The following is an 18,829-nucleotide window of genomic DNA, read 5'->3' as shown; positions in this document are numbered from 1 at the left end:
ATGCCACTGCTGGTAGTCACTGCAGTGTCGCATGTAAATGGGAGCACAGGAAGCTGGAAGTGGCAAAGTGACAAGAAATCCACTTTCAATGTTCAGCTGTAACCTGTGTTCTACTGTTGCATAACCTACCAGAAGCATATCTTGAGTTGCAGGTCATCCATAACCAGTTATTTTCTTCTACACAGGTCAATATGACCTCCCATGGAAAACTCTCAAGTGTTTACATATACTTTGATAAAAGAGCAAAAGCAGACATTCTTTATCAGGCAGGAAGCAAAGGTTTCTTTAAAACTGTTTAATTACATGTTTCAGGTAAGCACAGACAATACAGGTAGATTTCCCACCACTCAATATTTACATTCTTTTCTCTAGGCTTGAGCTGTTCATTAAGAGTGTTTTTCAATCACCATCCTTGTCAATCACTTTTGCTGCAAAGAAGGGTGCTGGGAAAGAACTATTGCAGGAAACATTCCATCAAGGCATGATTTTCTGTGGGGCTTTTCTCCTTTAAGAACTACGTCCTAGTAGTTCAAGATATTTTGGGAAAATCCTGGCTTCCAAGATGACCTGAAGAATGCATTGAAACCAAGCAGTGTGTTGAAGTCCTATAAATAGTTAAATCAATACCAATACATATGTTGTAGAGCTGAAATTCTCTTTCCACTGGCACTGCCATTGCTGCCTGGTTTCTGTTAGGACAGTTTTACACCAATTTTGTTTTGTTCCTTTTTCATTAGCCTTTGTGCCTCTTTCTCCATTTTCTTTCGCTGTTGTTCTGCTGCTCTTTTTTCCCTTTCTGCTATCTTCTGTTGTCTGTAATTAAAGAAAACATGAACTACTAAATAACAGACATTCAATTTTCAGCATGGTCATACCTTAAGGTTCTGTCAATACACAGATTATTATAATTTATAAAAAAAGAACTTCAGTCTACTGTCATTCTCAGAACACTCATTCTTTCACTGTGCTGAAGTCCTTTTTTCAGATTAATCCAGAACTGTAGAATATTCTGAGTTGGAACCCACAAGGATCATCGAAGTCCAACTTCTGGCCTGCACAAGGCCATCCCCATGAATCACACCATGTGCCTGAGAGGGTTGTTCAAATACTTCTGTCAGGCTTGGTGCTGTGACCTCTTCCCTGGGGAGCATGTTCCAGTCATCAACCACCCTCTGGGTGAAGAACCTTTTTACAACATCCAACCTAATCCAATCTAGTTTTAGTCAATAATATTTGTTCAATTATTTTGCAGTTTTAAAGCCACTAGCTTCTCAAAGATTCAGAGTAAGTGAATCAGTGAGAGTATAGGACAGTTATAAGGCCTAGAGCAAAAACTAAAAGTCTATCTAATGCATTCAGCAGCAGCTCAAAAGTTTTGGCATTTTTGGTGGTTTGGGGTTTTTTTTTTGAGATTGTCACCCATTATTGTACATTCCAGCTGACAGCTGACAGAGCTGTCAGTCTAGCAATATGCAGAGTAATAATATTTGCCACATTACAGTAGCAGATTTTTGTATTTCCCACATATCTGAACTGATGCAAAAGAGAGGAAGTGCTATGCACACCAGCCAATATGTAGAGGCAGTAGAGTTTCAAAAAGCCACATGGTGTTGATGCTGCTGTTCATGTGCAATTCTGAAGTGAGGGATCATGGCAGCTGCCTTTCTTTCCCTGGGATGACCCACAGGACACAGAGCTCCTGCGCACAGCAGCGGTTCTGCACCCTCTATGGGCCAAGAACCTGCATTCAGTTCTGCCCAGAGACAGACCTTCACCTCATCTCAGACACAGCAACTGGCCAACAAAAAATACAAACAAGTAGCTGCTATAAACTAAAAACATGTGAGCTCAACTGCTTCCACTGGGAAAAAAACTTCGTTGGTAATATAAAGTCTGAAGTTGCAGATAGGTATCTAAAATTTGCAGAAGAAACGAAGTGCCAACTAACTCAAGTTAACTGAAAATCCAGTTTATCATCCACTACACCAATTCATCCCTGACTGGAAAGTTTCAGTGTATCCCAGCCCAGAAGCTGCCAGAGAATGGGGAAAAAAGAGACTACAGGAACTTCTCAGGCTCTGAGAGCCTACTCCTCAGCACTGTCTTTCTGCATACCTTGATTCCAGGGAGCATTTGACTTACTGTATGTACTCATTTCAACTGTTATGCTTACACATCAACTCACCGGAGACCCCACAGGATAGAGTCTTCACTGCTATTCAGCAGGACACAGCCCATTTTTGCATGGCTGATCAGCACTCCATTACTACACAAAAATTATCCTGGTCTTACTGAGTACCAACAGGTACCAGACACAGCAGGTTAAGGGTGACCCTTACTTTTTCTGCATACTCATTTCATTCTCCAAAAGCACCACTGGAATATAGTCAGCATTAGCACTCCGGAACGTTGGGGGACTCTGTCCTCTATTTGGCAGTCTGAAATGTTATAAATGTTCCTTTCAAGTGTTACCCTTATGCATTTAGTCACCAGAGAGGCCACAGGATCTGCAGATCATTTTGCAGACCAAGATGCTGACTTCTAGCATTAAGAAGAGACTCCATACCACTTCCCTACTACAGACTGTTGAAAACAGAGCCAGGCCTGTCGAGTACTATACTTAAGTTTTATGTTAAATGTCAGATGTTAAAGACACCACTGATGTCTACTGCAAGAGAAACTAAACTCAGAAGGTATTTTCTATCAATCTTGCTAAAAATCAGCCAATACTTCACTCGTTTACAGACAAACATTGTCAATTCTGTATCATGAATAAAACAAAGGTTTTACTTTACCCAGCTGCGATACAGCTTAGACAATGACCAACTGTATTGAGGTAGCCAGCCATAGCTGGCCAAGCAGTAAGTCACAGAGACAGCTGGAGCTCTGATCACGTTCTATCTACTGGAAATATTTAGATACACATCCCTTCTATAATAACTACACTTTGATTCTTTTTACTAAGACCAAAAAGAAATCCTATGTAAATTAACCTTTTTAGTTGAACCCTTTCAATACTAGAGGTGAAAGGCTGAAATCTTTAAGGATAGGTTCAACCAAATAACATGACACTTTAAAAAATTAAGCTTTTGGGAAACCCCATTGCTATCACCATATAAGAGATCTCTCTTCCTAAGTATTCTAGAGCATGAACCTGACAGATGGCAGACAATATACCTTTGACCATCCTGGAAATATCTACTACATAGATTTTACACTCCAAGAATAAACTGGCACAGACATACACCAGACAATTTTTAGCAGCTAATTTGTATACGACAAATCCCTGCTTCAGAGAGTTTGAGTACTACTTTTGATAGTCCTAAAAACATCTGTAATGGAATGTAGCATGGGTTAAGTAAAGTAGAATGCAGCCTCTGCAGTTAGCAAAAGTAGCTATTTCATTTCTCAGTTAAAAAAAATAAATCAGTATTTTCACTGCCTTTCATTTCAGTCTCAGCAGACTGCACTTGAGCTGTTAGAGATCTTACTGAGCCTATTTATATTCTTTACAGGAAAAAGTACTATCCTTGGAACAAAAACAGTCCAAAAGCACATCATTCATATCACGAAGCTTGTATTTTGGTACAAGACCTGAAACAGTAATGAAGTTAAAAAAAAAAAGACAAGGTATTGACCAGAATGTACACATTCAGATACCTGATTAAGTTTACAAAAATATTTGCATTACAACCCTATTCTCACATGTTAAGCTGCTGCAGAACACGACACAGAGATAATCAATTGAATCAATTCTAATTATGATTAGCACATTGAAAATGGCTGGTAACTTTCCTCGTCTTATTACACAGATTGAAAAAGTAATTTTTTCAAAACATTAAAATAAATAGTTGATCAAAATACTTTTTTTTCCAAAACACCTATTTTCCTTAGAATGATTTTTTAATGCATCATGTCTTTACTTCATATTATCACTATTTAACCACAAAAGCCATGTACTTGTGATTTAATGAGTAGAATTAGAACAGCCTAGGAAGCTAAAGCTATCTGAGGCTGGTTACCTGATGATGTAGCAAGCAATAAAGTTTGACAAAACTGTAAGTCACGACCAGTTCAAATCATTGTGTATGATTAATTTAAACTCAATTTCCATCTCTTTACCTTCCATACTCCTTAAAGGAAATGAAAGTAAAAAAGAACACAAACTGAACAGAAGAAGTATTCACACTAACTTTGTGCAAGACTTTGATTTTACATTCAGCCTCATCAGCTAGTTTAGTTAAGTTAGCAAGAAAAGCTTAGCTCCTACAGGGATTCCAAGCATATACTTACCACTTCACCTTCTATCCTGAACTATTTTTACCTTAAGCACATGATTATGAAACTTTTTATAAGGACATCAAGAGGTATTTTACTTCATCAAGCTGAAACATGATCTGAACACAATAAATTGTTGGGATTGGTGGGGCTTTGTTGGGGTAGGGGTTTTTTAGCACCCGCATGTGTGTGTTAATGTGTTGTTCCAATGTTCCAGTGATCTTCATATTTCCCCTACTATCTCATCTACTAAATTAATTAGATCCAAAATGTCTTCTGCTGAGTACCAGTTACACAGAGATTAGATGCATAAAAATAATTTGTCTTAAGAGGCATTTAACAATTCTTGGCACTTACCAGAAAGGGGTCAGATAAACAAAAGTGACTCTTTTACATGTAAAACCTTTACATAGTGTTATATTAATTTCAATTACCTAAGAACTTCTTCTGCCTGCCAAGCAGCATCTTCCTCTTCTTCCCAGGCATTAGTATTTTCTTGCCAAGTATCCAGGTCTCCCAGTTCAGGCTGAAACAAAAGAGAAGTTCTAAGCACATAGAAAAATTAGATAAAACATTGGTGTGTGACTGCCAGAGTGGCTCCTGGATGACAGTAAAGTTTCCTTAACATTTATTTTTAACCTATTTATTTTTAACCTTAATGCTTCAGACTTTCAGAAATATTTCAGGTATTGCAGTGCTTCTCATCTTATTGTCTATGCTGTTTTCCCTGCTCTAATACTGAGTTTTTTCAGTTGTCAAAGGTTTTTTTGAAGAAAGGCAGGAAGGAAGTAGTGGAGTGCATTTTTAGCAAGAGGAACATAAATTGTGCAGATTATATGAGTAGGCAATGTAAAAGATTTCTGGAGGTTGCATGGACAAACCAACATGTACATCCACATGTTTTTATGTCCAGTATCAGTCGAGTGACACTTTTACTCACTGAAAGTCCTTTCCTGAACTATTTTCATTACAAACAGTACAAGGAGGTGGCATGACCATTCTATACTGCTTCCTGCCTGCACCCTTTTGTGCACAATGTTAATCAAAGGAGAAGCACTGTTAAAGAAGGCAAAGGGCAAGGGAGGGAGAGTATCTCCTGCTAACTGAGAGGCTGTTAGGTCATCAGGCAATTTTTTCAAAGGCTAAGGAGCAAAAATTAGGAGACTGTTACATTACAATCCCTACAGAAAGGAAGGGAAAAGCAGAAGGTTAAAAATAGGTCCAAGATAATAAAGCAAAGGTAACTCAGAGGCTTTCAAAAAAGCCTTCTACTCTTTTGTTAGTAACTTACTGTGTAAAATCCAAAACGTATAGTTCATTGTTTTAGCAGATTTGCAAGCATGTAAGTACATGGAAGCTTCTTACCTTTTTATCACTGGTCGGTCAAGTTTCTCAGCAGAACATATTGGACTACTTCATTCTTCACTCAATTTTAAAACAATTTAAATTATTCCACAAGACCTTAGGCAGACTATTCCTTCCCCTACAGAACATCATTTAACCGACAAGTACAAGATCAATATTTAGAGCATACTTACAGATTGGTGAATAAAAGGAATATCTTGTGTAGCTGCTAATCTGCTAGAGAATCCTGTGTTTCCCTCTGGAATCCCAAAATTTAAAGGCTCTCGTTTTTTAATAACTATCTGAAAATATTCAAAAAAAGGAACAAAAAGTGGTAAATCAAAGCACTGCACAGATTCCTTGGTGATCATGTATCTCTGTGCCTGTGAAGGTTCAGCCACACAACACCTCACTGTGCCTCAAACCTAGTCAGGTTCTGAAAGCTGCACAGCCAAATGAACTGATAAGTGAAAGATGCTAAATGCAAAAGACAAGAACTCCTCCTGCCCCCACTATCTTTTTCTTTAGTTGCATGGAAACCTGTGACTATATCAAGACAGAGAATGGGCACAAAGGATCATAGATCAAATAGCCACATCTCCCAGTACTCATAAAAGCTACCAATTCCTTGGAGAAATCCTGCTTCTGTGACAGGTCACTTCAAGGTACTACTTTTGAGGACAGTGCTGTCTGCACAGTTCTACTGCACTATAATGCCAGCTCTCTCAGCTACTCCAGTAGTGTATCTGTGCAGTTTCAATAGCCGCAAATTCTCTAGTAACATCAACTAGTAAAGCTCTGTACTGGTTTGGCTGAAAAATGGTGCTTTTCCCAAAACAGTTGCCAAGATCACGTATCCCTCATTTGTCTTGACCTCAAGTCACGAACTTTGTTTAGCCTACTTTGAGTCTCTGCTGCTTCCCAATGAGGCAGATCCACAGCTCCACTGCCTGTACAAACGCTAGCATCAATCCAAGAAAGGAAACAGGACTAGACAATCTTACTGAGCAATGACAGCCTCTGTTATTTGACTGAGGTTCTGTTTCCAAATAGATGAGTATAGATGAGTGGCAACACAAATAGACTCTGCCTCAAATCGCAGGGTTTTATCGAGACATTCAGTGGAAATACAAATTCATCATGAATGGGGTTAACTGGGACAAGTTAACAGAGATGTTCTTTACAGTGCCTGCAGTCATCCCTAGAGATACATTTAAACTAAACCCAGCATACAGTACTCAAACAGCATGGACTCTTCCTATGTTTTGTTCTGAACCTGAAGCTCATTCTGTTAGGCAAAAAATGTCAAGAGATATAAAGGAGAAATCTACCTCTCCCTAGTCCTCTTCTGTCCCTCAGATTTTGGGAAATCAAAATCCTTAGAAGAATTTAGTCCACAGGATATTGCAGATCTTGAATGTACAGAAAACTGACACCAGTATCACCTCCAGTTCATAGGACCACAGGAAGAATCAGTTTGGAAGGGGCCTCAGAAGGTTTGTAAACCAACCTTCTCCTGAAAGCTCTGAGGCTGATGAAAGTACTTTGGGCTTATCCACTTGGGGCTTAAAAAACTTCCAGAGATGGAGGCTGCACAACTTCTCTGGTAAACTGTTCCAGTACTTGTGAGGTTTTCCAATTGGCTCAAAGGCCTGTAAGTACCCAGCTGGAAGATTTACACATAAAAACAAAACCTGCAATCACCAGATTTTAATCAGCATTTATTTACAATGTTGATGCTCCTGTAGATATGCCCTTCTGTCTTGTCTCCATAGTAAAAATGGATATTTGAAGAACAAGCTATTTTGAAATACCAGTTCCCTAATTCCAGCCTCCCCAATATAACTTGGTGAAACAAATAATCATTGTTTTCTGAAACAGCAGGGCTGCTCCTTCAGACTTCAGTAGAGCAAGACATGGAATGTCTTTGTTCAAATAAGGATATGAACACAAGTGACTAGAGGGTTCTCACATTATACTTTCCAGAACTTCTAGACTATGAAACTATTCATAAGTTTCTAATAACATGAAGATTAAAGATGTGAACATGTGATGACATCATATTTGTTAAGATCTCAAAGATCTTAACATTGAACACGTTAAACTATACACCGGCATCTATTCTCATTTACCAACAACACCTTCTGTAAGTTGCCAATTTACTTACAGCCTATTTTAAAGCAAGGAAAACCCTCCATAAGTACAGTTGAAAGTGGAATACTTACTTTTTGAGTTTTTCTTATAGTTGGTGTCATATCTTTGAAATAATCAGGTTCCATTTGTTCCAAAGAATTTTGCTGAGCAGCCACATTACCATTGCCACCTTCAATCTTCACACTTGTAGGTGCATCTTCATCCCATGAAGACCAGTCTTCTACTTCAGGCTGAATATGAGTATATGGTACAAGTTAATATTAATTATGTGCAGGTAAAAACTTGTCTTTTTATATCTTGCTAAGATATATACCTAATACTATATAGCATATATAATAGTATTATATCTTTCTTGGATATATACCAATCCAATATTGTAGGACTTGTATAATCACCCTGTTAAGAGATTAAGTTACCTACCACTTTAACAATTACCTGTTTAGGAACAGATGAATAATCCACTGTGGTTGGCAAAGTTATTTGGTCTCCACTTAACTTTCGCCCTCTTCCAGACCTGAAAGAAAAATGTAGGATTCCTCCAAGCTCTGAAAACATGAGCACTAAGTTTAAAAAAACAAAAAAGGAAGTCTGAGAACAGCACTACTGAAAATAGTCATGGCTAAAACATTTAGTGCTTCAATTACCTTTGTGTTAATTATTGTCAGTAGTAAGTCTGCTAGGCAAAGGAATTTCATCATGAACTTAAAGTGGTGCTCACAAGAATTTCAAAGTGCAATTTACTTTTCTAATTGCAGTGAAATAGAGGAGAAATAATTCTGAGAAATATGAAAATGGACTAACTCACTTGCATAATTCAGTTACAATTTTTAGATTGTCAATGCTTATGAAGCAAGCGCTAGCGATCTACATTTGTCAAAGAACCATTTCTACTGTAAAATGAGAAATTTTTCTATTTGTCTTAAATTTTAAGCTGTGTCTAACAAAGCTTTCTGAGCTGCTTGACTTGAAAGCCCCTCTAAAGCTCTTTTTCCTTCAAAGTCTAAACAGGGGTAGTACAAGATTATGCAAGTCAACAGCTTTTGTTCAAGTCACGCTTCTACTTAAAGAATACTGTTTCAATGTATTTCAGCAACTATATAAAATAATTTTAACTGAAAACAACACTAATGCACTAATTGCAAATAAACCACCTAGATACTTACTTCATGACAGCATTCAAAGATCAGAATAATAATTAAAATATTCTTAGCTGACATGCACTGCATTTTAACACCTTACAACAGAATGCAACTCAGGCTCACACTTAAGTTTTCTCCAAAGAACGTAAGCTCCTACAGCAAAGCAGTCATGTAATTGACCTTATGTAGCTTAGAAAATTAAAGGGTTTTTTCTTACTACTGATGAGAATAAAACTGGGAAACTTCAATTTCTAGTTTCTATCCATTAGTTTTAGTATTAGAGAACATACTATCAACTCTGACTAGTTGAATTGCTTGTAATATCACCTCTGCTGTATGCTGGTGAGTGACTAGATGTATTTTTTCTACTTTAGACCAAAAATATTCCTCCTTAGGAAAGGTCAGGCGTTATCATCAAATTTTTAAGTTTTATATAATTAACTCTAGTCCCTTTACAAACTGTTCATTTAAGCTGAAAAGCAACAGAGCTTAGGTGTAAAGGAAGGTGAAAACACTGTTCCCTCAAACACATTAGAGACTTCCAGTTGACAAGATTTACTTCACACCTCTAAAGGAAACTGAAGCTTGGACACATCCTCCTTCAGACCTGTACAACATACACATCTTTAATACTATTTATAGTTAATACTATTCTAAGCCATCTCTTATGCACTTAGTTTCTCTATTTATATGATCTAGAAGACTCTAGCAAGTGGCTTGTAACAAACACTCATGAAGTCAAAATGGTTACCCTAAGAAGACTGAAGGTAGAAGGAAAGAGCTTTTGTCATACAACATCGGAAAGAATGTGGTACCCAGAGCAGCACTGAGGAAGGCTACATATCTCCACTTCTTCTAGCAAGGGAACAAGATGCTTATAAAACAGCTGCTCCACAGCCATCATTAGATACTGACCACTGCTCTGAATGCCAAATGCCTCAAGAATTCTTTGGTTTGTTTCTCCCTACTAATAAGCAGCATCCAGATTTCTCAGTTGGGTAACTAGAGATTTTAAATGGAAGGAAGTGTCATCTCTTTTTATACTTACACCTTTTACTTCCTGAAAACCGGATTCAAGCAGGCTGCCGTTTATCAAGAAAATATTTAACTAAAGAAAGAACTAGTATTGTATGTAACCTCTGTGCTGCCTAGAAAGTTTCACTATCTCAACAGACACTGGTTCAAATGAAAACCTAATGTAAGCCATGTAATCTAAGTACTAGCTCATATCCATTGAATTAAAATGCATATTTAATTAAATCACATTTGCTGGTTATTAAACATAGTTATATGCAGGGGTGCATTACAGGAAAACAAAATTTATCAAGCTACACTTTGCAGCTGACAGTAAACAGAAGAAACATCTGTAGTTAGTGGTCTGAATTATTTTGATCCAGTGACTTGTGAAAGATTTAAAATTTTCATTTCTTCAACTAACTGCTCTTCACCAAAGAAAGGTTCTTCTACTTTTTGTACTCTGAAGCAGTTTCTCAGTTGTTCATTTCAAGATTACAGTTCATTTAGAAGTTGGAAAAAAGGATGAAAATATTGTCACTACACTTACAGAACAATTATCTGCTCATAAAAAATACCTTTACACTTAGAGAAATGAAGCATCAACATAATATAGAAATTAACATCAACCAGTGTTTTGACTTCCTTCAGAAATTGAACAGCAAGTATTCTTAGTTTAATTTGGAATTCAAATCACAGAACTAAGGCTGACACCTATATAATTGTATACAGCATTAAATTTACCAACAAGTCAAGAGCTTCCTCTTATTCTTGGAATACGTAAAAGCGAAGAGGAAATAAACAGTTATTTTGTGTCTACAAATTCTGCATGTGCTTTAAACTCACTGGCAAAGTAGTTGTCATCATACACAAAAGGAGAATACAATGCTCTAGACTGCTTTTTGTTCATGTAAACAACATGCTGCAAAAGTGGCAGGAAGCACCATAGTTCATATGACAGCACAGTGCCAAGATCATCTGCCTCAGGTACCCTGCTAATGTATTACTGAACTCTCTTACTCCACAACATTAAACTCTTGAGTGTTTTTAGACTGCTTCCAAGTACTACGCTACAGCACTCATGAGTCTACAACTCAAAAGAAAACCACATTTAACTTAAAAAAGTGCAAAAAAGAAGACATTATTCATCATTAAAAAGAAAAAAAATGTGGTTCCCTTGAACTTTAATCACCGTCCTCCAAACTTTTGAAAGAATTTTCAATAGGCAGAAGAATCTAAAGTCTCAGGCAACTGTTTTTTGACAAACAGGATGAGAATTGCTTACATTTATAATGAAAGCCTACTGACTGATGACAGAGTGGATGCTCCCATTAACTGAATCTCTTAAAACATGAACTATCACTTGCCAAGTACTTTTTGAAAATGTGCAGCACAGCTTTTCAAGTCTGACATGGCCATTTTAAAACCCTGTCAATAGCTGTTTACAAAACCTCATTCGGCTACCATACAATAAAATACACTCACAAATACACTACACAGACTTTTGGCACTCTGAACAAATATGCAAATTAAAGAATGAATTTGATTTAGTTTTCATCTGTCTTGATTGTTTTTCAATTAGTAAAATCAGAACTGTTTAAAGTGGTGGGTGGGTGCTGGGAGAAGAAAAGAAGTGCAAGAACCTGTAATTGAAAAACTAAAAAAGAAAAGGTAACCAAGTTAAATAAGACACGTTTACCTGCATATTAACTTTTTAATGAAAGAAAGCACTGCTGCCAGGCAAGTACAGACTTTAAAGAGTCGAAACTGTGTTATGGCCATGGTGAGAAACCCTTCCTGCAAAAGAAAAAAGTGAGATGCAGAGGATTATACATCTTTATACAGTACTTAAAGCCAATTATCTCAGCTGCTGCTAAGCAAGGAGCATTCCGTGAAACTATATTAATGCAAGTAAAGAGAGCAGGTACCTGGAGCAAAGATGCTACCTGCCAACTATCAGGATATTTTACTGATGCAAATAATACAAGTATCTAATATACATGGCCTTTAAAGAAACAGCACAAAATCACAGCTAAAGTCACAGTTAAAGACACTCTTAAAGGGGAAGCACAGGCAACTGTTTGCAGTGCGTGTGCAGCCAGTCTGTTTCAGACACTACCAGTGGCACTGGACACTGGCAGTGCAAAACAGAACAATCATCCAAGAGAAGCTCTTGCTTGCTTGAGCATGTCTTGCATATACAAATTATAGATGTATTCAGTAAGTGAAACCCCAAAATTGGTCATTTAAATTTACCTTCCATTTTGCTGGAAATGTATGATGAGAACAAACATTGCTTATTTTAGAACTAGTCTCACTGAAAAATTATCATCAAAGAAAGACTATTCATCCTATGTGCACTATCGCACCAGCTAACCCACAGAGCTATTGATTATTTCTGTGCCTGACTGGATCATGACAGCAAACACAGCCAAGAAAAAATTCATCTTTGGCTGAAGCCACTCCTGTTTGTAGCTATTTTTTCATGTGACAATTTGATAATCTAGAGAATTTATACTCATCATATCACATCATTCCAACACACCACCTTGAACAGCTACAGACTGACTCAGAATAATCTGCTGGAATTCAAGGATCCTTTGTCTCTTCTACAGGTGAACATTTCAGAGCAAAGACTAAGAGGTTAGGCTTCACAAATAGCTTTCTTATATACATCTACACTTGTAACAACATTTTCTGTTGCAAGTTTAACATACCTCCTGGTGAGAAGAGAAGGCAGCCCTGTGACATTTTCCTCAGGCCATGAGTATTCCATGGAAGGACAGCTTGATTTCAAATATGCTATGGCATTTAAATCACTTTTTATATTCCAGGCTTTAAGTTAGGAAGAGTCAGGAAGGTGGATCATTAGGTAGGCTGCTCCAATACTGTCCTGAGGATTTTATTAAAAAGGTACATAATGGGATTCGTGAGCTTCACGGAGCATAGATTTATTTTTATTGGTGCTCATTTGTTAGATAATGTAACTACTATTAAACACTGGAATTATATACTACTGGAAATATTGTTTCAAATATTGTCCAGAACAGGAATTTCTGTTACTGAAAAATCATATAGGGGCTATTAAACAAATGAGCCCTTTAATTGCAAAATGGAAGGCTTAAGTCAACAGCAACCACCAAATTACAGACTGCGCTACCGAGCTGTAGCTCAGGAGAAAGGCCTCATAGGACACGTATCACCTCTACTTCAACATTTGTGTTATCTTAGTTCATTTCATGGGAGACTTAAAAATGTAGAGGACTTTATACAAGGTTGGATTGGCTCTTTATCTAACAGAATTAGAAAGCAGTCAGTTCCCACAAAGAAGGAAGAACAGATATTGTCTGACATGTTTAGCTTTTAGTTTAACAGACTGGACCATCAATTCATATTATGCTCAAGCACTTCCTTACCTTTGAGAATGAACAATGTTGACCATATCTAGATGACAGAAGAATGCATCAGTCAAGAATTTGATGATTCGGAAATAATGAAAGTTAGTGAAAGAGAAGTGAATAGTAATTAGATGGAAAGTTCTCTATCCTAAAGGTAGAAATTACTGCAAACTAACACTGAATTGGTGAAAAAAAATGCTATTTTTAGGAGAGGCAGCTAGAAGTTATCGAGGGGACAGCTGGGATGTGAGGCATGAAGAGCACACGACCTGCTGAAGTGATTATAAAAATACATTGTTTCTGAAAAGAAGCTTATTTAGAAGCTCACTCCACCCTCCCAGCTTGGGGGGCAGGAGGGAAGGAGTAGAACAGTACTCAATATTAGCGAGAGTAAAGCTCTTTTCCCTTGTTCAGGCTGTCTAACTGCTACACTGGACAGTACAGACAGATCCTAATTTTAAAAAACTCCTAACTATTGACTGAGAAGGTTTTAGGAAGCCACCAAAAACCTTATTATTTATGCCTAAAGTCAAGGAATTAGGAAGATTACTAAATGCAAAACTAAAACCAGAACAATGTTGAAGTGTGTCAGTTACAAATACATATATGTGTACATATAAATGAGCCCAGTTTTCCACTCATCTCCATTTTTTCATATATCAAATCGTATACTGTACTGAGTTCTCAATATAAACAACTGAAAAAACCAGAATCCACAAGGATGCTGGCTTGCAGAGTCAGTAGACTTGTGAAGCCCACTGCTGACAAGAATTAACCACCAGAAGTTAATCCATTTGCCAGGTCATTCCCATACATGAATGACTACACTTCCAGTATCTCCCGTGTGTGCATCTGGCAGAGTTCAATAGCTATCACCATTCCCCATGACAATCAGGTAACTTGCACCTCTCCACTTTCCTTGTGGAGATTTTCCAAGCAGTGATTTCAGAGTTAAAATGAGACATATGGCCACTTAACATATTTGTGATAGAGCTGCATTTCATTTCAGCTGAGCTAGAATTAGGCCCTTCAAAGGCTGGACTTGATGACCTTGGAGGTCTTTTCCAACCTTAGTGACTCTATGGTTTAAGACAGTAAGCACTGTTTTGCCCACCTCTTCTCTGAGCATTGATTGCAGTCTTCCCCATTAAGCTCTATACACTATGAACTGTCAGATACACAACCAGAGATTTGTCAACAATATGCTATCAGCCAGCCATACTAGTGTTACCAATCATTCATCTTTAAAAAGAACTTTTCTCAGTGTACCTAGGTTTTATACTGCTATTTATGATATGAAGCAGTATATCTATATTCATTTTAGCAATATGCTACAAGCTGTTTAAACACAATCTTGAACCAATTATTGTCTCAAGGTAAGGACAAGTCAAGCATTTTCCCCTCTGTCTGAAACAGCACTTGAAACATGTGCATCATTGCTCTAAGAACAGCACTACCTGAAAAGTTAAAGGTTTGCTAAAGGTTTTGAGTTTTGTTCGGTGCCTTTTGGGGTTAGGTTCTTTTGCATTTGGGAGTTTTTTTAAGTTAATTAAAGTTCTCAAGCTAAACCATTTCATATTCTAAAGTAGTTGAATGAATACAGATGTACACAGAACCCTAATTTAGGCCACAACATTGTGTCTTTCTTTTCTTAAGCCTTTCCTTGATACGCAATCCCAAAAGGAACTACAACTGTATCAGCAGTCAATTATAACACAGGATGACAGAGACATAAAACAAAGTTGCAGTGCTACATCAAGAATCCTAGAATATTTCTTAACTGATAGAGACAAATGTGAAACAATGGACTAAAATCCAGGAAATCTGGAAAGAGTTGTCTGCCAGCCTGATACATCCTTCTGCGTATCACACCTCATGCCTTAGCTTGCCATTTATAAAACGGGATAGGGATTTTCTTCTCCCACTACTGAAACTGTTTCTAATGCATTATATTTATCAGACTTTGTGTCAAATGAACTTCCGTTTCAACAGACATAAACAAGGAAATAAGTCAAGACATGAATCCTAATCAATTTAATACTCATGGTCAACTCAACAATTTCGTAACAGACGCCAAATTTAGCTGGAATTTGATTTGTGCATCTCATACTGCCTTCCATTGGTAAAAAGTCCTAACAGGTGTTCACATGGAATATGAGCACAGAAAGGACTAAAGGACAGCAGCCACGAGATGTTAAACACTTCAGAGCCAAGCCAGAAGAATGAGGCAACTTAAACATTTTAGGGACCCATAAAGGAAATTGAAGGGAGGGAAGTTCAGAGATTTATTGAACATTTTTACATTTTGTACAGCTTGCAACAGTGGCCTCATTAGAACTCCTGGCACCTCTGACTTCACTGACAGTAGCCAGTGTAGTCCACCCTCGGACTGGTTAGTCAACTGTGGTGCAATAAGCAAGACTCTCACTGTTTATCATTGAATGATAACCACACTGGCACCTGGAGAAACACTTCCTCTTTCATATCTAACTGTACACGCAAATACCACTTAAACAGGATTTCTACAGACAGAGACAACCCTAAAATAAAGTCTCTTTGGGGCACTAAAATTATTTTAGAAACTTGTTTCCTCTCAGTGAACTCATCTTTAATGTCAGTGAAAAAGATGCAATACAGTCATTATAGAGCACCCATCCTGCTCTCCTCTGATCCTCTACAACGCCAACTGTTTGTACAGTGCAGCTTTCTTTAGATATCATCATCTTTGAAATGAAATTTCCACCTTGTATTGCCAGTGTCTTGTGAATTGATTACATTTTCTTTCACATCAGCTCACTTGCGACTCTGGAATGTAAACAGGAACACACCTTGGAATCAGTGATTTTAGCCCATATTGAACACAGCTAGATAAATAACCAGATGATGATGCCTAAAATAACTTGTCTGAAACTGAAAGGCTCCCCTCCAATTTACATAAGGAGACACAAAAAAAGCTTCACCTTCCTAAAGCAAAACAAGAAGTTCATTTCCTAGTACAGAAGATTAACACAGCCTTGAGTGTTTACACTTGTCAGCACCAAACTCCATACTGGTGCAGTGGTGTTTTTGTGTTGTCACCAGAACAGCTGATAAAAACCTAGCAAAGTTTCAGTGGTAAGGATAGAATTTCTTAAAAGTTTATTTTGTATGAAGATTTACGTAAGTAGAATGGCCACAACAACTTAAAGATGAGCAAGTAGGTTTATAGGGAGATGGAATTTTATGAAGATTAGTAGATAGATAAAAAACCTGTTTTCAAGCACACAAATCCTCCTCCAAATCATGTATGTTACAAGATGTATAGATACTCTGTATTTTTAAAAAGGCAATGTAATGATTCAAGAACAGCTTTCAACCATGTACTGAAAGACACAACCAGCACTTCCTGCATTTCAAAGACAGCAACCATAACTCTGTAGCCTCATGAGAGGATCCACTGCCCTCCTCCTGGTCGGTTTTTTTGGTTTCTTGGTTTTTTCATCACTTTACAAAGAAACGTAAAATTGGGAACATTTGTGTATGGAGGGAAAAAATCTTACCTGTCTTGACCACTGAGTTTGATAAATAGACACATTAAGTGGCAGCATGACTGAACCCTAAAGCCATGCTATTATGGCATTAGTGAGAGAAGCTGAATCAAAAGGGAAGATTAGGAGGCATATCCTCTATCTAATTGTAGGTAAGTGGTTGTGGGAGGTAAAGGTACTGTAGTTTCAACACTGATGTTCCAACTTTCAGTGCAAATACCCTAACTACGCGGTTAAAGTAGCTGGGACAGAAGAAAGTTCCCTCACACAAATCATAGGCAGAGTAAAGTCACCTAAGACACTCAAATCCAGAAAGAGATACTATCAAAAGCTGCAGAAGATACCAAAAGACAGAATGTTTGTTGCTCCAACTAAAGGCAGCAAAAATTGGTGACTGCTGGCAATTCTTCAGTTATTTCTAGACTGATATACAATGTATGGAGTTTCAACTCTTTTTTTAAACATGTTACTCCCACAGCCATAAACTTTCTATAGTAATACCACCACATCTCACCCCTTCCTCTCCAAGAAACTGAATATAGCTCCAGCCATACTAATGTGAACTCCTGAAGCTTTCTGTTCTGAATTAGAAAAAAAAAATCTACTCTTCAAGCAATATTAATTAAAACAGAAAGTTTATGTCCACTGCCTGATCAGTTATTCTTTGACAATTCCTTACCTGTTGCCACTGTCTTCTGAAAACCAGCATATAGAACACTGAAGTAATGCAATCTTGTAAGACTACACTGTAACTTCATTCACCTTTGCAACAAGTCTTTTACATAATGCAGTAATTCATGTAACAACTCACTTCATAAAACTGAAGTTCTCAGACATAAAACTGGAGTTTAAGAGACCCCAATTCTGTTCCAGTCCTTATTTGCCATCCTGGACCTAAATTTTCTGTAACTACATGGAATGCCACAGACAACAAATTTACACACTCATTGTTACTACCACAAAATCATCTTGCAATGCCTGTCTTGACAAGAACCAGCTATTTACAAACAATGCACACTGCAAGAGGGCCTAAAGAAATCTCTGCACATCTATATTTCCACATAGCTATAAAGCAGCAAGCTATGCAATTTTTCATTAGATATGCAACTCAGGCACTTACTCTGTGAATTCATGATCAAAAAACAGTGCCCTACCAGCCATGGTACTACCGACCAACCAAGGCTTAAATATTACTAGAGACGGCATCGAGGCCAGATGGCAGCACTTAATTTTTCTGTGAGCTGTTAGCGATTCTTAAGGCTTTAAAAGTGTGCTAAGAAACCGTCACACTACGTATTATGAAATTTGCCGCTCAGGGTGAACAGTAGGTAACCCCAAGCAATGCTATCCCACGACCAGCTCCGACAGGACGTGTGCCCTCACCCTTTGCCACAGGGTGCCAAGCCCCCAGAACCCAAACACTGCCTATCTACTGCTCGGCCACTTCATGTTCTTCCCAGCCCACGAGATGCCCGCCTCTTCGCCCCGGAAGGGGCCCGGACCAGCCGGGCAGAGGCCGCGGGCCTGGCGCTCCCGGCCGGCCGAGCAGCCCCGCCGCTGGGCGAGGCCCGGGGGGGGGCGGCCCCAGCGCGGCGGGGCAGGGGCGCCCCGAGCACGGAGCGGGGCGGGGGCGCCGACTCGGGAGAACCGCGCGGGAGGCTCTGCCCGGGAGAGAAGGCGCCGAGGCCGGGCCCCTGCCCAGCAAGGCGGAAGCGGCACCCGGCAGCGCAGCAACCGGCCCTCCCCGCTCACCTGCTCCGGGGGGGAGGCCTCGCCGGGGGTCGCGGGGCTCCAGGGGCCGAGGCGGCCGCTCCCGCAGCCTCCGGCCGCCCCTCATCCAGAGCCAGGCGCGCGCCGCTCCACCACCGCCTCGCGCGCCGCCATCTCGGCCCCGTCACCCGGGAGACGCGCCCGCCCCTTCCGGCCGCACCGCCTCCCGCCCCGGCCCGCCCCGCTCGGCCCGCACCGCCTCCCG

The 18,829-nt window shown here is 38.9% G+C and overlaps 1 protein-coding gene across 3 annotated transcripts; it reads right to left on the bottom strand.

Moving 5' to 3' along the window:
- Positions 1–280: 280 nt before the first annotated feature.
- Positions 281–18,770, bottom strand: EBAG9 (estrogen receptor binding site associated antigen 9). Of its 3 annotated transcripts, none has more exons than XM_042035704.1 (8): positions 18,607–18,766; positions 12,647–12,822; positions 11,629–11,726; positions 8,212–8,290; positions 7,848–8,006; positions 5,817–5,924; positions 4,713–4,804; positions 281–813 (listed from the first exon to the last, which is right to left on the bottom strand). In XM_042035704.1, exons 3-8 carry the CDS (start codon positions 11,709–11,711, stop codon positions 693–695), a joined length of 642 nt encoding a protein of 213 aa, XP_041891638.1. In that variant the 5' UTR covers positions 11,712–11,726; positions 12,647–12,822; positions 18,607–18,766; the 3' UTR covers positions 281–692. The 3 variants fall into 3 exon arrangements, with proteins under 3 accessions (XP_041891638.1, XP_041891639.1, XP_041891637.1); XM_042035705.1 differs by lacking the exon at positions 18,607–18,766 and adding an exon at positions 13,346–13,379; XM_042035703.1 differs by lacking the exon at positions 12,647–12,822 and having other exon boundaries at positions 18,607–18,770.
- Positions 18,771–18,829: the final 59 nt, after the last annotated feature.

This window comes from Corvus kubaryi, unplaced genomic scaffold (assembly GCF_017639235.1).
Source record: "Corvus kubaryi isolate FWS band 111438036 unplaced genomic scaffold, C.kubaryi_AGA036_p1.0 37385, whole genome shotgun sequence".
Lineage (NCBI taxonomy): Eukaryota > Metazoa > Chordata > Aves > Passeriformes > Corvidae > Corvus > Corvus kubaryi.
The sequence above is the reverse complement of the archived record's forward strand: the minus strand, read 5'-3'. Positions and strand labels throughout refer to the sequence as shown.

What these genes read in the sequence shown, in the direction of transcription:
- EBAG9 (XM_042035703.1), bottom strand. Translation starts at nt 11,711, where the DNA reads ATGGCCATAACACAGTTTCGACTCTTTAAAGTCTGTACTTGCCTGGCA. An exon ending in CTATAAGAAAAACTCAAAAA is followed by an intron (nt 5,925 to 7,847) that starts GTAAGTATTCCA and finishes GAATATTTTCAG; the next exon opens with ATAGTTATTAAAAAACGAGA. An exon ending in TTCCTTTTATTCACCAATCT is followed by an intron (nt 4,805 to 5,816) that starts GTAAGTATGCTC and finishes CTTTTGTTTCAG; the next exon opens with CCTGAACTGGGAGACCTGGA.